Source organism: Oreochromis aureus, linkage group 6, assembly GCF_013358895.1.
Source record: "Oreochromis aureus strain Israel breed Guangdong linkage group 6, ZZ_aureus, whole genome shotgun sequence".
NCBI classification, from domain to species: domain Eukaryota; kingdom Metazoa; phylum Chordata; class Actinopteri; order Cichliformes; family Cichlidae; genus Oreochromis; species Oreochromis aureus.
In genome coordinates this window covers 15,870,220-15,893,713 of record NC_052947.1, presented here as the reverse complement: position 1 = coordinate 15,893,713, position 23,494 = coordinate 15,870,220, and the positions used below count along the sequence as shown (strand labels likewise).

Sequence of the window (23,494 nt, the reverse complement as noted above, 5' to 3'; positions counted from 1 at the left end):
TTGTTTTTTTATCCTGCCTCACTCTCACTTTTGACAACTTTTCCAAATTCATTAAAAACCTTTGAGTAGTGTGTCTGCGGGTCATAGATCTGCACTTGGTGTAAAGTGATTGGTTCATATGTTTTGTTCAAAAATACGACAGCAGCTCAACTTCTAAATGGAGAAGTCTCTTAATGGCAGTGAACACCAGGGGCACAGATGTGTTACAGATATCAGAGTCAGCACCCTGGCTATAGTGACTGAATCTGGAGCGTTTCAGAGTAGCCCTCATCTGCTATAATGTTGTATCTCTGATTCTACAATTCATGCGAAGCTTCAGCTGGGCCAATCAGGATTATGTAGGCTCTGTTCTAGGACTTCGCAGCTCTCACCAAGAGCAGCAGCAAGTCCCCCTTACAGAGCAGTGGCAGCATCACTGAAAGCAGATCAGAGAAGCTGGGTAGTAAAGGCTGAAGCAGCTTAAATGTCCCGCCCTGTGGATGTGTGACAGAGTGTCAGCTGAGCGATCAGCTGATGTGGGGACTGATTACGAGTCATATGTGTGATTCATTTGAAACATACTGAGACCTTTGATGAGCATCTGCAGGGTGTTCACATCTTTAACTCAGTGCAGGTTGAGAAAGTGCATACAGGGATAAAATGGTGTCAGTAAACCACAAAACACGGTCTTTACAAGCGTTCTGTGCCGATGGCTTTGTTTTCTGTCCTCTCTCCACACTCTGCTCCTCCTCCTTTCTTCGTGAAGCCCTTCTGACCCCAACTTTTCTGGATCACTGAAGGACCGGATCAGTTCGTTTGTCCAGCAGCACCCACGGAAGTTGAGAACAGCATTACAACACCGCACAAGTCCAAATCTCACTGTGCTCACGACATTACCATGAGCAGAGTGGGATTAGGGACTGTTCTCGGAGCGGGAGGAGATAAGTCAAACAGGGTTTTGCGCCGGTGCCACAGCGGCTTCCACCGACGTGTCAGAGTCCATCGGCGCTGCCGGAGCTTGGGCGAGGGCCTGGCTGACCGGCACCTCCACGGTTTCGTGCCTGCCATTGGCGATGGTGCTGTGCCAGGCCTGGGGGTTGTGCAGGTCCTTCTCGGGACAGTTCTGCACAGTGATGATGCGGTTGAAGGCCTTGAGGCGGCGCCACAGCTGCAGGTAGACTTTACATTGGATGTACATGAAGATGAGGCCACCCGTGAAGCCAATGGCCACCACAATCAGCTTAGTCCAGAAGGGCCATTCCAGCACACCTGAAAGGACACCGACACACACACAGCAGCTGTTAGTGCCCCTCGCAGACGTGTGAGGGATCATGATGGTGGCATGTGCAGAGCTGTGCTTACCCTGCGGCGTATAGTACTTCAGAAGAGAAACTCTCCATAATTCGGCTGCAATCAAGAGCGATTTCTCTTTTTAATCTCTGGAGAAAACTATTCTATTGTGCAAACACTGTAGAAATACTCTAAATATTAATGCTTATGATTTTATAACATATGGATAAAGAGAATATCTATATTTTTCTGCATCTACTCTTACGTCCTACATTGTAAACACAACACGACACACACCACCACTGAACACAACCATGAATGTAGAAGAGCACTGAGGGGTGTTAACTGTGACTTGAAGGATAACTCGTGGATCAGAGGATACTGATCAACAATCGCATCATCTTCACATTCCTGAGAGATCTCCATTTCACCTCTCCTCTAGTCACAGATTTCAGTTATAAGTAGTGTACCATGCAAATTACTTTTGCATTAGTTTCCAAGTGGTGTCCGTCCCTGTGTGTTAGCCCTGTGACAGACTGGCGACCTGTCCAGGGCGTACCCCGCCTCTCGCCCTATGACAGCTGGGATAGGCTCCAGCGCCCCCCGCGACCCTGAAAAGGATAAGCGGAAGCGAATGGATGGATGGATGGATGGTTTTCTCCATCCGGCTGTTTTTAAAAAAATATATTAATGTTGTAGAGACTGTACTCTGAGGCTGTGTTGGGAACCTTCCTGTCTTTGAAGTATAACATCTGAAACCTTGTCTGTTCAGACAGTTGGTCTTTGGGTTTCACTTTCCAATAAATCTGGTAGCTGTTTCTCTCAGAATTACCAAAAAATGTGTCACCTTTGTCCAAATAACTTCCTGTAAACCCATCGCAGACTTGACAAAGATATTCCTGCAAACAAACAGTCCTAGAAAGACAATTTGGCCAGTGTCAAAAGAAAAGGCACCAGCGTCGACAGTTTACTTCAAAAAATGCAAAGATTTCTGTTCAGTAAGGTAACACTGACTTTTACTGCATGTTAATGCAATAAAAATCTGACTATAATAAAATTGAAACATTTTCAGTTAATGTTAATTTCCCCAGAAACACAAAAATGACATATTAAACTAAAAGCTCTTTTATATTCGTTAACACTGACTTTCATCTTCATTAGGTACACCTGCCTTGATTCTTCATTGCACAGATTCAACAAGGTGCTGGAAACACATTTTGGTCCATATTGACACGACAACATCTCACAGTAGCTGCAGATTTGTCAGCTGCACACTCGTGATGTGAATCTCTCGTTCCACCACATCACAAAGCTGCTCTTTTGGGCTGAGGTCTGGTGACTGTGGAGGCCATTTGAGTACAGTTAATACACTGATTTGACCATTTTGTGACATGGTGTGTTATCAGGAGATAACTGTTGTCATAAGGGGACAAAAGCAGTCTGGCCCATCTCCTCTGATCTCTGGCATTAACAAGGAATTTCGTTCCAGAGAACCGCTGCACAGTGATTGTGTGGGAAAATCTTAGTCCATCAACACTTTCTGAACTACTCAGATGAGCCCATTTGGCACCAACAACCATGACGCGTCCCGTCACTTAAATGGCCCTACTTCTTCATTCTGATGCTCAGTTTGAACATCAGCAGGTGATCTTGACCATGTCTACTTACCTCAGTGCACTGTTGCTGGCATGTGATTGGCTGATTAGATATTTCTTTTCATTGGCAGTTGAATACATGTACCTAATAAAGTGGCCAGTTAATATAGCAAGCGCGATGTAGTTGCTTGGCCACATGATGCCATACCACAAGAATTGCTATACATGCTCAGTTCAGCAGCATAGTTATGACACCCATACACAATTTATCTACAGATCAATTTCACACATTTACTCTGAGACTTTCAAACATGAACATGGTATAAACTGAGTGTCTGAGAAACTAAAAGTTAACTCTTCAAGAGTGCTGAGGATGTTTAAAAGAAAAGTCCGTCTTCCACACTAGAGCAGGACGTCTAATGTGCAGAGAGACCTTTAGGGACGACTATCACAGTAAAACACCTAATATATAATGTACCTAGTATACCCAAACAGGCGAAACTTTTTAAAATCACTTAACCAGAGTCAGGCAGGTGCACATACCTACAGGTTAAAGGCACCCTGTGGGGTGCTGTGGGGGCATGTGGAGAGTGGATTATGCACACTGTCTTCTTTGACATATTGTACCAGTAGAGTTGAAGCTAATACACTTTGCATGGTATAATCCTGTATAAATCCATTCCACCCACATCAATACCAGCCATAAGTAACCGACTACACCAGAAAAGAAACATTAAAGAAGTTAAACCTACTCGGTGTGAATGAGTGGAAACTCCTTTCCACTCACTCATGCCATCTGTATGAATGAATCAATGAAAAGGAAATCAACACCCACACATTAATGCACCCATTTTAGGAGTTCTTACTAATTCTGTGTATTTGTCAGTTATTCTATAAGAGAAGAGGTGAAATCCGAGGGATTTTACGGCTCATACGGTGTATTAACAAACGCCACGCACACCCAGAAAAAGAAAGTGAACAAAATAAGTGGGTGAAACGTGACATTCAATCATAATTCTCATTTTAAAAAAGACAAAATATCCGCAGACAAAGAAACGTTTTAACTCAGAAAGAGAATTATAAATATAGATCTACACATGTGTTCACGTGCAAACAGTGAATGTGAAGGAGACACCACAGGGACCGTATATACTGCGTGCTGCCTGACTCTGGCGTGTGAGCGGCGGGGAGGCGAAGGGAAGGCACTGACCGTTCTTTCCGAGTCGGATCTCTTCAGCAGTTCTCCTCACCAGAATGTAGACCGACCACAACATACACACTATCGCTATCAGGTGAAACAGCACTGAACAGAAGATCTTCCTCCTCTCGCTCTTTGACATGTGTAGCTTCTCCCACTGGAAGAAAGAGGGGCGAACACAGGAGGGAGACAAAGAAACACGCTCAGAACTGCCCTGCATATCTCAGCGCTTAACGCTTTTCAGGAAGACCTAAGTGTGTGCGTACCTTGCTTAAAGGTTTGAGCTTCATCTCCATGATGAAGTCAAATTTGCAGAGTTCACAGCAGCGAGTGTCGGAGGATTTGATCCACTGGTTGAGACAGGCCTGATGAACAAAACTGAGGCTTCCCGTGCAGCGACAGGGCATTATCAACGGACACTCGTCGTCCCCCTCACAGTGGCAGATCCTGCATACAAACATAAGGAGGAGAAATGACCTGCAGTCTCTGCACCGTGTTATTTTAGTGCCTCTCTCTGGCTTTGCTTGTTTGGCCTCATCTGGGCAATGAAGATAAACTTGGTGTCAGTACATGATCAGTTTTCACACTCGTGTAACTAACCTGCAGACCTCCAGCTCAGAGTCATCAGAGCAGGGATGCGGTGTGTTCCCATTCGCATCACAGTGTTTCTGGAGTGTGGGCACTGACATGTCCCCGCCCCCTGACCCCTTCTCCTGGTATCTCTTGGTGATGAGCTCCTCGCCATCGTCGGCCAATGAGGAGCTGCCTCTTGGGCTCTGTGATTTGTAGCTCTTCGTATCCTTATCTCTGCCCTGCGATCGATCCCTCTGCGATGCATGGCCGTCTCTCTTCGCTGAGCTCCCGTGGTTGTGGCGCTTCTTAAGGCCGCTGCTGTCCTCCATCAGAGGTTGACTCTCTTTCCCTTCATCTGAGCCCACAGATTGCAGCTCCATGATCTCGGCTTTGTCTTCTCCTCCTTTGTGTGCGTTCATCACCTCCCTGTCCCGGCTGCTCCCGCTGCGGCGGCGCGCTCTTCTGGCTTTCTCTTTGCTCCAGCTGCGGCTCTCGCGGCACGCCTCATCCTCAGAGGAGTCTGAAGGCGGCGCACCTGTGCACCGGAAGCGAGGTGGGAGATCCCTCCGGTTCCTGAAGGAGCGCTCCCTCTTCTCGCCCAGCTCACTACGGTCAGAGCTGAGGCTCCGGTCGCTGTGGTCCTGCTTGCCATTGGTTTCCACGCAGTCGATGGCCGTGCAGCTGCTTCTCTTGCGGCGGTGACGTCGCTTCACCTGCTTTTTCTGTGCCTGAGCCGATGAGCCCAGAGTGGTGCCAGTGACTGTCATTGCAGAGGAGTTGTGTGTGTGCTTTTTGTGTTTGCGTGACTCAGACGCATCCTCCTCTAAGCGGGACAGCTGTCCAGAACTAAACACACACACACATGCCACATAAAACACACACACACACACACACACACACACACACACACACACACACACACACACACACACACACACACACACACACATTCACACACAGATGGAGATGAAATAAGGTGAAACAAGATGGAAAAACATAACTGTGTCATAACTAAAGCAATGGGCTGAAACATAGCTGCATGATTTTAAAGATTAAGTCAATTTACTAGCAACAATTTATGCTACCAGTTTTGATTTCGATTACTTAACAAGTAAAGGATTTAACTCGTGCTATGCAATCATACAGATTGAGAATAAAGATGAACAGGTCCATCGATACATTAGCCATAGAAATGAAAGAAAGTGACCTGTAAGACTCCAAAGCACCACATCTGTTCCTCTGAACAATCCTGCAGAATTGACACCCACATCAATTCTAAGAGTTTATATATCAGGATATAATAAAAATAATATTTTGTACTGAAATGAAGAACAACATATGACACGTATCATTATTTATTTAACAAAAATGAAGAAACTAAGTCCCATGATTCAGTATGTTGTAGAACCACCTTCAGCAGCAATAACTCGAAGCAATGGTTTTCTGTCTCTCACATCAATGTGGAGGAATTTTCGCCCACCTTTCCTTACAGTGTTGCTTCAGTTCCTTGAGGTTAGTCAGCATTTGTTCATGCACAGCTTTCTTACAGGCCCACCAAAGGATTTCAGTAAGGTTAAAGTCTGGACTTTGGACCATTGCAACACTGATTCTTTTCTTTTTCAGGCTTTCTGGTGTAGAAGATTGCGATATTGTGTTAACGCACACCTGAATACTTCAGAGCAGAAAACTCCCAAAACCTCTGCTTTTATAGAGGTGCACACTTGCTGATGATCAGTTAACCAGGTGTATTTACGGTAAAATGACACTTCTCTTTATATATTTTCTGCTCTCATTCAGGTTAATTTCTAAGTGACAGAATCCGGGCTGCCCATGATTTCTTTCTTATACTTGGAAACACATTATGGTCACTGAATATCTCATTCTTCTTTAATTAATGTGGATAACAAAGAGTTATTTGCTATTAGAGGTTGCTAACACAGCTTCTGTTTCATTTGAAGGTGAGAGTAGTTGGACAGAAACTGCCCCTGCAAAACAGGAAATGGATAACAGGAAACAGAATGGAAACTAAAGCTTATGATCAGGCTAAATAATCAAACAAGCAGGCAGTGAACGTGGACTGAACTTAGGATAGCAAACTGAGGTGCAAACACACACACATACACACACACACACACACAGCCTCATTTTGGCCATGAAGCCAAAGGACTGAGCCTGTCAGTGTGGCCAACACGGCACCAGTGGGTATGACAAGCTGAAGGTTTCCATTTCTGCAATCAGTCATCTTCCCCCCATTGATTGCGCTATGGGAGCGCCACAGCACACATTTTAAGTTTGTTATGCCCTCGGGGTGCAGCCGACCATGCTAATTCAGTCTCCCACTCAGAGGAGAAGAGTGCATGTTAATATCACAGAGAGAAGCCTGGCTGCTCCTGGCTTTAAAAGAGATGTTTGAACAGATATTTGCAGATAGTCAAGGAATGGAGTCTTTCTTCCCAGGTAACTGTAACTGCAAGAGAAGCCAATCTTACCTGCATATGTCCTGAGCGGATGGTGTTATGGATGTCCTTGAGGCTGTAGTAAGCCCTGCAGTCGAGTTGCTAGCCTGCAACAACCAACATCCTCTATTTAGTGCATTCTACAATTACTTATGAGTTATTAAACAACCAATCACACATTGTTTTATGAATCAGGTGCCAGTAAATGTTTACTGGTGCTCAAATGTGGGTGCATTTTTATTCATTTATTTTTTTTTTGTAGAAGGTACTCCTGAAATACCCCAAAACCTAAGACTTGAGTATCAAACATACTCCTTAATGTACTGTCATTTGTCATGTGGTTGACCCCTTACTGTAACTCTTACTGTAGGTACTGAGCATTAAACTTACCTAATGCATAAATTATAGACAGTAGATATATATAAAATACTACAATAAAATTGAAGGTGAATTATTAATTTCTGAGGGACAACAGCTGCAAAATGTGAGCACAGCTCTTTTAGATTCTCTCCTACACACTGCAAAAATGTTTGTTAATGAGTGAACTTCAGACTTTTATGATATCACCAGGAATGGGAGTGATGTCCTAGTACTGTAGACCATAGGGCATCTAACATAATACTAGATAATTTCATATATTATGTTTGAAAAGTCATTAATATCTTTTCAGTTTTCTTCCACTGTGCTTGCATTCAATAATCAGTGACACTGAGTAGGTTGCACCTCATTTATGCACCCATATTAAACTGTAAATCGCTGCCTCTTTTTAAAACTCTTTTAGCTAATATGTGAACAAACAACGGCTTATTTCCGCCTCTGGCAAAAGTAGAGTAACTAGAGTTTTTTGAGCTGCATTTCTCGTCACGTAAAAAACTTAACTTCCGTGTTATGATTTCTACTTTCAAATCGGGGTTAGTCTCAGGTGATTCATCGGAATGTACTGAAGAGAGTCTTCAGCCGTTGAGAATGTTTTTGTTAAAAACAGCTGCCTAGTGCTGCTAAAAACCAGCGTGAGGGTTTATTTGAAGGCCGTGCGAAAAAGAAAATAGAAAAGACTTATAGATGTGATAAAAAAAATGAAGTGATCTGTAGCTTTTCAAATGATGATTGATGTTTATATGAGAAATCTGAACTAATGGAGCTTAAATGATAATTTAGTACTCTGTGTGAGTCATGCATCAGTGTGCACTTGATGTTTTGTGAACATCCATCTCTACTCTAAGTGTGACGCACACCCTAACCACATTCTCGCACATCAAACTGCGCTTTCCTATGCAATGCTACCGTACACTATGAACTGTGACCTTGATTAAGCACCGATATTTAACAGTTACCTTGGAGATGTTGCTGGATCGACTCCCTGAGCGCCCAGGTGCCTTCCTCCCCTGCAGGGGAGATGGAGAGACAGAAAATCATTAGAGCCCAATAAACACGCTGAAGGATGTGATGCTTTAATAGTGCGCAGCAGCTGTGGAGCCTGAGGCTTTTAAACCAATGATTTCTTTGGCACACAACACCAGACAGAACCATAAAATCATATTGGAACAATATTTTACAGCCCTTGTGTCGACTTCAGCTAATGGCTGATTCACCCCAATATGTTTTAGTGCAATCTGCTGCAGAGCTGCTGCTGCTTTTTTTTTCTTCCTGTGTATGAAAATGATAGATAAAGTCTTTTAAACTACTCAAATATGCCCATATCAAGTTCAAAAAGGTGAATATTAATGCACAGAAAAGCAGCAAAAGGGTTTTTTTTATTTATATTTGTTTATTTCCTTTTTTTGAGAAATGAATGCTGCATAATAGCTTTAGCAATAACTTCTAAATCACCTGGCTGCTTCACCTTCAAACTGCTATCATTATAATTTAAATCAAATGATTACACACATCAGGCACGCTGTTAACTTTCAAACTAAAGTTTAAATCTTCCCCCTGCCCCCACCCACCCAACACCAAGACCTCCAAAAATAGGCGAGGTGAGAAATGTGGCTGCACTTTTCGTAGAAAAGACACTAAAGTTTAAATCTGCAATAAAAACAAAACTCCTTTAATCAAACTAAGCTGCTTTTAACACCAGCAGGTATTCAGCGCTGATCGGTCCTCCTGTGTTTACCGATGAAAATCCAGCATCAAGAGTCGTGCACAGCCTCATGTCCTTGCTGCTTCATTGTGACCTGAGCTAAAGCCAGCCAATCCTATTACCTGGTTGTCCCGCTAAGAGCACAAGATGCTGCTCTGCAATGTGTCTCTATTTAAAGGCAACTTAAGGCACTTTTTCTAGAATCTGCCCTGAGCGCTGATTGTCTGAACTCACCTATTAGACCTTGGGCTTCGCCAGCAGACATCTGCAGCCTGCAGCAGCTTTACTTACCAATGAGATGGTGGCGAGTGGGAGTTACCAAGTGACGACCAGCTGGTGAACCACCAAGAAGGAAAATATCTTCTCCATAATAATTTGGTGCCATCATATCATTGAAACCTAGCTTCTAGTTTACATATGAACCACATCAACAACATCGCTCAATTTAAATAAAATCAGCTGGTTGTGAGTTGGGAAAGCTACAGATTGCTGAATAAGTAACGCAGATGAACCGAAGCAGTCACAGCAAGCAGTTATTTTTCTGGTTCACTTTTATCCTCAACCACATGGACCTTTGCACCTGCATTATGGGATTAAATCTGGCTTAGTTGCGGATATTTGCTGGATACTATTTCAAGTATCATGCATGCAATGAGCTCAAGCTGTATAACCTACCAACTGTCTGTTACTGCAGTGGGTGGGCAGTGGAGAATGAACTGGCAGGAGTTAATAAAACAATGGAAATCAGGGATAAAGCTGGCTGTATTTTTCATTCTGTCAATAAATCCTAAAACCAAAGATGTAACTGCAACTTTTCCCAAAACCAGTACCCATCTGATCCTAATATCATATTGTCTACACTGAGGTGTTAATTAAAATCCGAGAAGATACTTTCATTCCTCAAACGTCTCTGTCCAGGGCTTACATGAGTTAATGCAGCTAAATATTAAAGTCTCCCTGAATTTAAATTGTGGCAATATACATGATTTTCAGATTAGGACTGCATTCAGAGGGAATTAAAACCCACTTTTGTCCGAATGTGTGACCCCGCTTTGGACATGACCGATATTAGTTTGGGGAAAAAATTATAAAAGTACATGAAGTCGGTTGTGTTGCTGGGATTTCCAAGAGTAATAACTATTAAAATATTTCACAACCCTGATGGCTTTGACACTAATAAACAAAGAAAGGTTTCAAAAAAACAAAAACAAAAATACAGCAGCTGACAGCACATATATGTAAAGGTAGTAACACCACAAACTCCACCATCGATGTCTGCAAGTAGGATATCTATAACACCTGTCAGTATGAAAGTATTACAGGGGTTAAATTTGTTACGTTTTATGTATCTTACAGGATGTTTGTGGAGTTCAAAGTTGGAATGTTAAATGTGGGAGGTTTTTCCATAGCTCTATTTTTTTTTAAATACTTGACATAAAATAGGAAAACCTGAGCTTGCATGTATCAGCCCACACACAGCCACAGTTGTAGGTACACTCTGTGAAAATCACTGAAATAAATAAGAGACACTGACAAGCAGAGAACTGCATCATGTAAGCTGATCAAGGGATTTTCTGATGGCCACTTTTAAATCAGTGCAGTCCTGCTTGGAGTCGAAGCAAACACTCCTCTGCCTTTTAGAGGAGATGGACACGTGTTCACATGTATGTGACCAGTTATAATTACTCACGTCATCTTTCCAAAGTTTCAGAACAAAAAGGGTATTTCTAAGAAGATACAACTACTGATGCCTGTTAGTCGTGTAATTCCTTCCAGTCAGGTTGTGTTTTTGTGTTGTGGTAAACCTCAATGCGTCAAAAAACCCCAAAAAACCCTGAAGTGGGTGATCAAAGACTAGAGCTATGAAAGGAAATAATGAGATCTTGATTTTGTTTGGAGTTTTTTCCATTAAAATTAATGCTTACCCCCAAAACACAACCAACATCAGCTACACAACCAGTGGCCTAAAGCAGACTTTTCCCAACAAAACTGATTTATTTTACCAAACTAGAATGTCTTTTGGAAAAGATGTGCATGGACATGTATGTGCTGTTTTATTATTTTTAAAAAGTAATAGATGGGGGGATTAATCCTCCTTGCATTCTGTTGCTCTAAATAGTGTTTAACATTGCTTAAAACAACAAAAAAGAAATCAACAGGAAACAGACTTGAGCCTGCCAGGCTAACTGTTTCCTCCTGCTTCTAGTCTTTGTGCTGTGCTTGGCTAAACACATCTGGGACCAACCTTAACTCATAGATAAAGCTCAGTCTTCCAAAACACATCATGTGTGAGTTGCTACAACTTATCGATACCCTGCTACTGAGTCTTTCACCCTTCTAAGGCCAACAAAGCCCAAACAGTTCAAGCACGCTTCCTTTGATGGAGTGTAAATACAAACAAAGAAGAAGCACCTCTCAGGTAAGAAAAGAGGCCAAAAACAAGGGAGGCAGCCCAAGTTTGTCCTACACCTACAAATAAATACTGCCCAGACCCAATCAGATAAGTGAACCTGTCTTTTATAAAGCTCATGTGCACAATATGCTTTACACAAAATGATGGAGGGGTGAGATGTGTCTAACTGCACAACAGCAGTCTAGCAGACAAAGTCACACTTTGTGTATTTATAGACGTTTTCTAGGTTGCTCATTGTGTGAATATGTAAAATAGTTTGATGCCTTTCTAAACGAGAGGACATTACATCAATTCGAAATACATCTATGTGACAACAAAGGTTAATCAAGAGAAGAGCAAAAAGAAGCTTTACCCTTAGCAGACGAGCATAAAGCACCATAATAACATAATAATGACTGTGTTCATAGCACTGGTACATAACAAAGATTCAAAATATACTATTCAAAGACAGAGGATTAAATGCTATTCTACAATTCCTAATATCAGGGCTACACACACACAAAAATACTTTGGTCATGAATTCTTAGAGAAAATACACGGACTCCTAAGTCCACCTAATTTTTTAAGTGCATCAACTTTTAAATGCCACAGCAAAACAGGGCAATAAGAAACTGACCATCATAAGACTCCAGCAAAACACATAATTCCTCTAGGTTTAGCTTCTATAAGCTATAACTGATAGCTCTTCAGTAATGAAGTGAAGTTTCAGAGGTAGCATACTGCTGTCGCTCACCTGAACCTCGAATCCTCTGTTGGCACTCTGGCTCTGATGCACAGCAGAGACTCTGGCGAGTCTGTGTGTGGACATGTGCATGTTTCTTCAGAGGGGATTAAGTGATATAGCGTGGACTGAGGAATGTATTTTGGTTCTGTACTTTGGCATACGATCAAACACACCTACAGCCACATTTAGACAACCAGCCATGACCCTGCAGCTGCACACTTTAGATTTGAAAGCGGTGCATTTGACAAAATCTCAGCTTTAAACAACCTCAGAGCACGTCTTTATAACACAAAGTGTTCACTGAGCCACAATGAAAGTTCAGGTGAAAACAACAGATACAATTCCATAAGAAACCCAGAGTCACAGACCAAACTGACCAACAACTGTCAGCAAATCCTGACTTTATTATCAAGCTCTGATTGTTCCAACAACATATTTTTTTGTTTGTTTTTTGTTGAAGCCTTAGCCAAATATCAACCATAAACAGATCGTCTTAAGATGCAGATCAATATGGTAGAAAGGAACAGTGTTTCAGTGCTTTACGAGCACAAACCATAGCATTTAAAAACATGGAAATCCAACTGTAACAATTATGCATTTCACCATCTGGAAAGTGTCGGATTAGCAACAGCATCGTTTTTCAGCATGACCATGATCCCAAAAACACTGCCCATGCAGTAAAAACATACCTGGATAGAAAAACAGACGATAAAACACCATCAGTCATGAATCAGAGCCCTGACCTCAACATTATTGAAGCAGCGTGATATCTTCTCAACAGAGAACAGAACAAAAGGCAGCCAACATACAAAGAAGAGCTCTGAATGTCCTTCAAGAAGCCTGGAGAAATATACCCGAAGACGACTTTAAAACTTACAAGAAATAGAGTTCAGGCTGTGCTGATGATCAAAAGTGGTTATACCAAATTCTGACGTACAAGCTTGCCAAAATTGTACAAGCTCTGTTTTTACTTCATATACTGTATTTCCATTTATTTCATGCAGTACTGCAAATCCATCAGTTCTAACAAGATCTCCAACACCACTGGCTGAAATGCAGCCCAAAACCATATAGAGCCTCCAACTCCACCATTACAAATGGCCCTAGGCTCTCCTGACCTCCTCCTTACGTAATGATAATTTGAACCAAAAATGTAACATTTGGATTCACTCCATGAGACCTGTTGCTCCTGATTTTCAGTGAAGTTGTTTTGCAATTTGATGTACCTCAACCTTTTCTTCCCATTTCCCTTCCTAAAGAATGACTTCTTGACAGCCACCCTTCCAACAGTAGATGGATCTGCTGAAGGTCCGGATGCATCTCTCAGGTTTTGTGTCAGAAAAAAATCCAGCAAATACCTATTTCTTCAGTACATGACTCTCAGATAGTGTTCATCTGCTGCAGATAGCTTTTTAGGCCTGCCACTTCTTCTTCTGCTCTTTTGTTATCCATTTTCCTCAAACTTTTAAGGACACTCTGCACACCATCCCAAGAAGTTTTTGGCTAAGAGCTCACTAACAAGGAATCACACTGTTGGTGCAAAAATAATATTCTATCCCTGTGGTAAAAGTAGAATACATTTTTAAACAAGATCAGAACAGCTTACTGTACAAACACCAATGTTTAGATATTACAGTTATTGCAGGTTTTTCTGCAATAGAAGCAGAATAAGGTACCTCTGGTGGGTGTGTCCCACCAATCCAGCTTTAAACCACTGGTGTAACCAAACAGTAATGGTACACATGATGTATCATGGTTGATTTATTCAGATTAACTTTCAGTCCATTAACAGTATTTTCTTCACTGGATTGTTTTCAGCTGCAACTGAAAAAAAAGGAAAATTGCAAAAAAACAAAACAAAACAAAAAAACCCCCACAATGTAATGAAATGATGAACATTTCCAAAAGTCTGTATACTTTTGGGACTGCTCTACAACATTAAGAAGAAAACACAATGCTGCACCAACCTGAGGAAGCTGGCGCAGCTATTTCAAACTCAGAGTTGGTCAGCAATTTCTCGTTTCATAAGCAGATTTGTAATGATTAGTGAGATATCAAAAACAAAGAAACTAGCCTGGGAAGACTCATTCAACAAATTATGCATGAGTATTATTTGTTAGATAATGTATGGGCATTATACTCATCCTGTTCTTTATCAGTACTGTCAGAGAAATACAGCACTATGCTATGCATCTGACTTTATCACCCGTGACCAGATGCAGTTTTTGTACCACAGCATACCATGAAGTGAAGTGAGGTCAAGTTTAGGCCCATTCCTGACATTATGTAACCATTCCTCTCATGGTGGAAAACTTTAATCAACAACTGAAGAACTGCAGCTATCAAGGATTTTTTTAAGATGGAATGTTATTTTGGATAAGTTGATGCCATATTAAAATTGTATACAGCTTAAATATCAAGATGACGAATTTGACCACTCAATTTGTTTAGCGAGCTCTCCTGCATGAAAAATGCTTACGTATATGAACTGTGCTCCAGCAGCTCCTACAGCTGTGTGTGTGCCATGATGTGTCACTGTGGGATATTTTACTTGATGTGAACTGATGTGATGTAATTTAATCCTTCAGTCTGTGACATGATAGCTATGATGTCAGACTCTACCTCAAAGCTGAAAGCACCAAACCCCAAGTGAGGGATCAGTGATACATCTATACTGTACATGTGTGTTGTTTAGCGAGTGAGCTGAAAAGCCTGGGAACTGAAACTGGAGGTTGATAAAAACACGCACACAAGCGCATGCACGCACACACACACACACATAGACAATGTCCACAAGATTAATACTGAATCGATTTACATCAGCCTTCTGACAACAGAAACAACTTTTTTGCAATCTTAAATCACCAACTTTATGCAACTTTTAAGCCTTAACCAAAAAAACAACAACACAACGGTCACACAAAGCCTTTACTTACCCTTAGTGAAATTTTGAGTTATGAGGTCAGAGACTCACCTCGGTCTTGTCTTTGGAGCGAAGAGCGCTCTTGCCATTGTTGGCTATGTCCCTGGACGGAACCACAGTTATCTGTTGTACTGGCATGCTGCTGTTTCCAGGCAACACTCCGGAGTTACTCCCACAGCATTCCCAGTCCTGTCCTCCAATCTGCGTCCCTGCGTGGGATCTGCTCTCGCGTCCACAAGCTCGTTCCTGAAATAGGAAGAGGCACTCCCGGATCGCACTTATTTATCGAGCCAATCCGGATCATCAAGAAGAGCGGAGATGAAACGGGATCAGGTCACCGTGGTAACAAGAAGATAGCAGGATGGTGGGGTGTGAGGTCGTCATGACGACTGGGAAACTACTCCACAGTGCCCACCACCTCCTCCTCTTCCTCCACCTTTTTCGCTTTCCTGCTGAGAGCGAGAGAAGAGAGGAAGAGTTGAGATGGAGCTGAGCAGTAAACAAGGAGGCAGGGAAACTGTGTTGTTGTGACGCGCGCATGTGTGTGTGTGTGTGTGTGTGTGTTAGAGTGTGTGTTCTTGTGTGTGTTTGCAAAAGGGGGAGGGGCCAGGATTTTGTTGCTGTATAACAAGCATAAGGTCCACGAGGATTAGGGCTTAGACTAACCTCAATCTCCTCCTCAGACCAGTGGTGCTGCTAATAAGCTTACACAACTTGTGCACATGGACAGCACTCACTCATACACACACCTCATTCCTTCAGTCATGTTAGCCAATCAAAACAAATATTAATATCTGACTCGCTATGAGAGGCGAAATCTCCAGCCATATCAGTCTTCACTTCAAAGAGTGCGTTTGTGTGTGTGGTTGTGTGTCTGTGTGTGTGTGTGTGTGGGTGGCAAGGATGTAATCCTATTTCACATGGTCTCGGGTCACGAGGATTATGATTGATATAACTGGAAAATGTGTGACTGAAAGTGATTACTGAAAAGCAGGGGCATCTTCACAGACATGCTCAGGTAGTATTGGAGAAACTACAGCCAGGAGTTAAACTAGGAGCAACTTGCTACTTTTTAAAAGTAGCTCAAACTACTTTGTGAGACAAAAAGTTACAACATACATGTGACACATTTAAAAAATAAATAAAGCACCTCAGTATTCACAGGTTACACATAAACCCTCAAAAGTAGGCCTAAACAAACAAAAAAATTCATCTGGGCTTTTGATGAGGACACATCACAACTCAACAAATACGCTTTCATATGATCTTCTTGGTTAAAGACTGAACCAGTTTTCTTAGATTATATTGTAAGGTGAAGCTGCAATATTATTAAGAATGAATGAATGAGTGAATTAGAAAAATGTTCATCCGTTGTCAGCGTTACAGTGGACTGAGGCGAAGTGGAAAGCTATCCTTTATTCTGATAAATCAAAGTCAGGAAATCATGGAACAGCCATTTCTGGGCTGCTCATAAGCAATCATATGTGACTATATGGAGTACCATTAGTGTGCAGGGCACCACTGTGTTGCATCACCCCTTCTCCTTCTCTGAGTGTTTGGGAGCTAAGGAGTCCAAATGGTTTTGCACTGTTGCAGCAGGATTTCAGCTGCTCAGGAGGTAAGAGCCTGCTTTGTTGTATTATTCATTTTGTAATGCTCCAAATGTTTTTTCAGTGGGTGACAGCTCTGGAATGCAGGCAGGCCAGTTTCAGAGATATTATGAAAGACAAGGCATGCAAAGAATCCTGAATTGTAATAGGAGAAGAAATGAGGGTTAAGAGGAGCCTTTTGAAAGACTTATTTTGGGGCAAAGAAAACTACATTTTATGAATTTTCTTGCAAGCTTTAAGTTTACTTTACGACTTTATGCAGAAAAACTAATCAAAGGTAACTTGTTTACATGATTATCTGTGTGAGCACCTATATCAAAGCAGAGGTTTTTACAGTTTGTGCCACAATCTCCCCAGGAGTGGACGTCCAAGCAAATCCCAGCATTGCACAGTCAAACCATGCAATACTGAAAGAAATCTAAGAGCTACATCTCAGACTCTACAGACTCTAAGTATGGCTTGTTGGGAAATGTTCACTCTCAGTAAAAAGAACATGGCAGCATGGCTTAGCTTAGCTTATCCTAGCAAAGTTGCATCTGAAGAAAACTGCAAGACCAAACCAAACCAAACTGGCCTAAAAACCAAACTCAGCATTTCAGCACCAACAGCTCACACCAGCTGTCAAGTACGGTGGTGGAGAGATGATCATTTGGGTTTGTTTTCCAGCCACAAAAGCTGGGTACCGTGCAGTCGTTGAGTTGACCATGAACTCTTCTCAATACCAAAGTATTCTAGAGTCAAATATGAGGTCATCTCTGTGACCGGACCAAAGAGTACAATGATGCCAAACACAGCAGCGAATCTACGACAAAATGTCTAAAAACGGAAACCAGAGGTGTTGCAGTGGCTCGGCCTAAGTCCAGACCGCAAACTGGCAACACATAAACAAATGTCCACAAACCTCAATGAACTGAATTTAAGAGAAGAGTAGGTCAAAATCTCTCCACAAAATTCAAGTTATATCTGCTCAAGCTGGTTTTACAAGCTACTGAATCATGGGGTGTGACAAAGTGGCTAGGACTGAATTCATTTACCATTGCTCACTTGCACATATTGTTATTTTGTGTTCTGTTATCTTATAGTCAATCATAATGCTTTAATGTAAACAAAGCACATGTAACCTCGGCTCTGCATACTATCCCGGCTCTGTTTGTGGTAGCATTGGTTACATTCATTACATCTGTGCAAATGTTCCTAAAGCTAAATGTCACTTAATCATTAGTTGATTTGAATCTTTCATTTGTTTATGTAGCTTGGTTATATTTACCACTGTGTGTTCCTTTGTGCAGGTCCTATATGTGAAACAGGTATATGGGAAGAGCCGCCCCAGTACTTCCTGTTTTTACAGGATATGATGTTATTGATCATGTCAATTGGGTGTAACGAAAATGAAGGGGTGTTTCTTTTGAGTAAAATTGTTTATTTCCTTTAAAATAAACTCGTGAGTCGGACTGTGTGAAGAGATTGACTTTTCAAACTGTTTAGTTGGGTAAATGAGTTTGTTAAGTGGAAGAATGATTTTATTCCTGTTTCTTTGTCTAGACTGTGTTATTTAGTCTACCCTGTTTTCTCAATGGTAGAGGTTGATGAGGTTCAGATGTAAATTGAATTCTGTATAAAGCAGGTGAGATTTTGACTGCCAGGCTCTTATGTTTTGGTGAACAATTGTTGAAAGGCAACGCCAGAAAATAAAGAACACTTAAAAGAAACTTGAACAGTCTGCAGATGCTGTCATCCTATCACTTTCCATGCTGCTTATGTTATGCTGCCTCACATGGGGTATATTTATTTTTTCAAAGGATTGCCCAGAGCTGTATAAAAACGTATTTTTGCACATGGATGCGTGTGCGTGAAGGTATTTTGAAATAGCTGTAAAATTACAAGACACTCACTTTTATAAGGATTTTAGTAGTTTAACACACTATAGTTGCAATCAAGTATAAGAAGAAGAAATAAGATTTATTTTTAAAGACGTTGTTTTTGCATTCCTTCTAACCAAATACAGGGTTTTTAAGACTTGCAGAATCATTGCATTCAGTATTTCACTGCATGCCACCATTTTTTCAACAGAGTTAGTGTGGAGTTCACAAACTGCCTACATGGACAATAAAATTCAGAAGATTACAAATAGCAGCATTCAAGCTGCACATCTCAGGGGACATAGAAATAGTTCTATGTTTGGCTTTTTACGGATAATCAGCAAGCATTTATTCTCAAAAGAAGGTGTTTTTTGTGTTTTGTTGTGTTTTTTAATTAAAGCATTCAAAACTATATTCTACATCCAAACTACATTGGGATTACAGCACTTTATTTATAGTTATAGGTTATAAGTTAAGTGGTTTGAGTCTTTTAAAATCCTTCTTTTTTTAATGAACATGCTCTTGTGCTTTGGTTGAACTGAACTTAAACTTTCTGTCTCCAGTTTGTTAGTTTCTCACTTCTCCAGACTGCAGGATTTCCTAAAAACTCTTTGTTTTCTCATGTGTGGAATGATTTTCATGAGCAGTGACCCATTAATCAAAGTTCGTCAAGAAGCAAGTGTCAGCCTTCCCGAAACCCCTCCTGACTCTTATTTGTGCATTTATTTTAAAGCACCGTCTAAATTAACTTTAATTTTAGGAGATTAAAGCTGAATGCACAAAATCAGCAGTTACATTTGCTTTGATTTTGATGACTATGGCCCTGGAATACAATCTTAAAACCTTCATTTTCATTCTCCTGTTCTGCTTCTACCACCATCTTTGCTGTTCCAAAAGTACCCCAAAAGGTTTAAATTCAGGATTATTGCTCCTATAATATCTCTGCTCGAACTATCTGTTCTTATGCTTTTATTTCCTGATTCTTTTGCTGAAAGCAAATGAGCTGTACCACAAGAACATCGACTGCATGCTAAGAGCAGTGACAGCCTTGGTTTTAAAGAAGAAGTGGTCAAAGAAATGCCCTAGATATGCCCACCCACATCCTTTTTACTGACATATACATACTAAAATAAACATTACCACAAAAACATATAATGGCAATGGTAATCAGAATTAATACTCTTTGTGGTTCCAAATTTTCCAAACACTATTTCTTTATCAGGTACAGTCTGCAAAGCTTCAGTTTGTCAGTGTACATTTAAAAGAATCCAAGCATGTGTTTACTGGATGCTCGCACTGAAGACAGCCATGGTTTCAGCGTACATATTTACCACATCACAAGCCTTGAGAAAAAACATTTTCTTCCACAGAAAGTTTCAGTTACTGAGGCATGTCTTCATGGTGGGAAAGAAACATGAAGCTCTTCATCTCACTGTTAAGACCCAAACCCAGGAAAAGCAACACGCTTGAAATCAAAATGCATGCTTTTGGAGTTAGGACTTTCTGTGTAAAACACACACAGACACGGACACACACATTCAGGGGAGGCTCAGGGCACCATTAATAATTACGGTTAATATGATCTCGCTTAAACTTGAGAGGGGACGTGTAAGTCAGCTCTTCACAGCTCTTGCAAGTGCATGACACAGAGAGAAAGAGAGAGAGAGAGTGAGAGAGAGAGAACATAAAGTGTATATGTGTGTGTGTGTGTGTGTGTGTGTGTGTGTGTTGTGTAATGCAGCTGCTGCGTGATGATCAACATCCACAAGCTCCTTCACCTCGTTAAGTAAGTGTTTCTCTCTCATTTTAAACTGCTGTGTCATATGATGTTGGGTGATCTCACTGATGAAACTATCAATGTACAGCTGTGGGAGCAGGCGTCAATAGATGGCCTCTTCATTAACTGAGCTGGAGATGCTGACCATCGTGTTTTCTCTCCTGGTTTTTGCCCTCTTCACACTTGGAGGGATGCTCAGTGAGGAATGCGGACAGTCAAATGGTATGACTAAGACACACACACACACACAAATGTCTTGACTGTGACTTAACGTCTGCACTCACACTTAGGTAAAATAGCAAAATATTAGAGCACCAAAATACTTCAAAAATGATTACACATTTCAAATAATAATAATATATACATACATATATATATTCATACATATAGGAGATTTCTTCAGTTTTTGTCATCAACTTAGACAAGTTTGTCTACTCTGCTAGCATTAAGCACGTGTGGCACACATGTTTAACGAGATTTGGATTTCTACATAACTGAGACAGATGTGATGTATTTTGACCTTTCTATATCTTGCCCCTGTCAAGACAAACCCGTCTAATTATCAACCTCAGCTTTGAAGCGTTATCTTTAACCTTATTTTCACACAAATGTTGTTCTCTTTGTATTTCATTTCTACTTCCTTTGACTGGAATTGCTGCTTTGTTTTATATATTTTATGTTTTAGTGATATTAAATTATTAGTATATTAAATGTATTTTTTTTTCTCCATTGCTTCATTTATACTTCCACTTAGAGAATGCTTCAGATGCTTCACACAATTTCTATCAAATGTATAAATCATATTTTATAGATTTATGTATATACATATACATACATTGTTAAATTTAATTCTAAGATTCCACTATGATAGGTCCCTTTTTTAAACATTTATTTAATAGCCTACAACATGAAAGATGGTCAAACTATTTTGTTTGGCATCACATTAATTTTAAATCATTATTTTTTTATGGGACCAGATCTGTGATAAAGTATTGCATTTTGAGGTGAAAAGCCAAAGGAAATAACTTTCTGTTTCCATTTTCTGCAGAGACTAACACAAAACCACAAAATGATGTGCTGACTGTCTGACTTTGATGAGGGTCATGATTGTGATACAGAAGATTCAAAAGGGAAACACAGCCCTCTGAGCATGTGACAGTCAAAGCCCCCCTCCCCTGTGCGAACCTGTCTGTTACCAGAATAAAGTTGAACTGGTAACCTCTGAACACATTTACAATTGCATGTGTACTTTGTTAAAGGATCTTGCGTTAATAGCCTCCAGGATGAGCCACAGAGGAGTGGCCTACACTGCACATTGTGAAAGCAAAAAAGAAGGACTGAACAAAGAAACGCCTGCTTTAACAAACAGTGACAAGACAGTATCTCGAGCCTGCTTTCTCTGTGAGAGTGTGAAGACAGAAGTGTTTTATCTAACTTCAGATCTGAAAACAGCTGTTCTAATTCTTCTACCAGTAAGTTTTAAAGGCTTAACCGTGCCTGCTCTTCTTCTTCTTCACTCTTTTCTTGTACCTCCTGTTTGAGTTGTTCAAGGATGTTTTCTTCTACCCACTGACGTTTACCTTTGACACTGGGAGGCAGTTGAAAAATCTAGGTCAGAAACAAAAGGTGTGTTTGGCAGGTTTTGAGTGAGCCATCTGATCACTCTATTGAAATGAGAAGTATGAATCACTTGTGCCAAGGCTCAAAGGGTAGCGATAGTGTGAATGTCTACATTTACAGAGATAAAAATGTGGGAATCACAGGCCATCTGTGGTCGGCTACACTGATTCATTCAGCCTGTCTGTGACAACATAAAAATGCTCTCTCTGTTATTCAGCAGCAGCTCTTGTTTGACAGCCGTGTTTTCATAAACATGTATATCTATAACTATTTTGTTTACCTGACACGCGATGGCTAAAGAGTTAAAACAAAAAGAATAAAATAAAGGATGTTTGATTCTGAAACTCTGCTGAAGATTCAAAATGTATTCACTGATGTTAAGTTCACAGAAAGTCCCTGAAACTTCAGTGACTGTACTTTTTTCTTTGATTTTTCACACGGACTGTTTTATTCATGGGAGCCCAGCCTGGAGTTTCAGCCTGCCACTCATACTGCGATACCACTGTACATTTCTTAACTTTAAGAAACCCAGCAGGTGATACTGCTGAGGTTGTGTGAATTCTCACATTTCAAGCTGAATATAAAGCAGAGAAGTCTCAAATGTAATGCCAGTTCCAAGTGTATAAGGCCCTCTGGTGGCAGTGCATGCAGAACTGCACTCGAAGGATTGCAAAAGCCTTTTAAAAAAAATAAATTTAAAAAAAAAAATCGTCTTCTGAACTCATTTACAGCAGGACTGGTCTTCTGGCCCACACATGTGAGTTTAGTAGTGGTTGTGAATGAACCGGGTAAATTACAAGTCTAAATGTTCAGTGAAAAAAATAAACAAACGCCTGATTTGCTGGACAGTTTACAGAGAATTAAACTGTTTAATATCTAAAAATGCGCTCCATTTTCATGAATACACACAATCCATAATTTAATCTTAGAAGTATACACTGCCACTTCATTAGGTACATTTTAGTATTCATTTTGCTTTCAGTACCGCTTTAACTCAACCTGACATTGATTTTACAAATGATTGGTTCATACTGACACAATAGCATCACACAGCTGATAGTTTGCACATACCGATCTTCCGTTCAACCACATTCCAAAGGTGCTCTATCGGATTCAGGTCTGGTGACTGTGGAGGCCACCTGAGTATAATGAGCTCATTGTCATTTTCAAGAAACCAGTTTGAGATGATTTGACCTTTGTGACATGGTGTGTTATCATGCTGAAAGCAGCCACCAGAAGATAGGTCTACTGTCATCATAAAAGAGTGGACATGGTCAGCAAAAATACTCAGGGAGACTGTGGCATTTAAAAGATGCTCAGTTGGTACTAATGGGGCTAAAGTGTGCCAAGAAAACATTTCCCACCACCAGGAGTCTGAACAGTTGATACAAGGCAAA

The 23,494-nt window shown here is 40.9% G+C and overlaps 1 protein-coding gene and 1 long non-coding RNA gene across 4 annotated transcripts; one reads left to right on the top strand and one right to left on the bottom strand.

Annotated features, from left to right (window-relative positions):
* Positions 1-203: 203 nt before the first annotated feature.
* Positions 204-18,171, bottom strand: LOC116333726 (chromodomain-helicase-DNA-binding protein Mi-2 homolog). 3 transcript variants are annotated; one of them, XM_039613258.1, is made up of 8 exons: positions 18,109-18,171; positions 15,283-15,683; positions 8,426-8,476; positions 7,125-7,198; positions 4,663-5,481; positions 4,329-4,509; positions 4,075-4,219; positions 204-1,386 (listed from the first exon to the last, which is right to left on the bottom strand). In XM_039613258.1, the coding sequence occupies exons 2-8, from the start codon at positions 15,367-15,369 to the stop codon at positions 926-928; spliced, it is 1,818 nt and encodes a 605-aa protein (XP_039469192.1). In that variant the 5' UTR covers positions 15,370-15,683; positions 18,109-18,171; the 3' UTR covers positions 204-925. The 3 variants fall into 3 exon arrangements, with proteins under 3 accessions (XP_039469192.1, XP_039469194.1, XP_039469193.1); XM_039613260.1 differs by having other exon boundaries at positions 204-1,248; XM_039613259.1 differs by having other exon boundaries at positions 15,283-15,680; positions 18,109-18,127.
* Positions 18,172-20,448: 2,277 nt separating this feature from the next.
* On the top strand, positions 20,449-21,945 carry LOC120440570. The gene is made up of 3 exons (XR_005613343.1): positions 20,449-20,486; positions 20,566-20,699; positions 21,526-21,945. It is a non-coding gene; the product is annotated as an uncharacterized LOC120440570 (long non-coding RNA).
* The last annotated feature ends 1,549 nt before the right edge of the window (positions 21,946-23,494 follow it).

What these genes read in the sequence shown, in the direction of transcription:
- LOC116333726 (XM_039613258.1), bottom strand. Translation starts at nt 15,369, where the DNA reads ATGCCAGTACAACAGATAACTGTGGTTCCGTCCAGGGACATAGCCAAC. An exon ending in GCTCCAAAGACAAGACCGAG is followed by an intron (nt 8,477 to 15,282) that starts GTGAGTCTCTGA and finishes TCTCCCCTGCAG; the next exon opens with GGGAGGAAGGCACCTGGGCG. An exon ending in GATCCGACTCGGAAAGAACG is followed by an intron (nt 1,387 to 4,074) that starts GTCAGTGCCTTC and finishes TCTTGATTGCAG; the next exon opens with CCGAATTATGGAGAGTTTCT.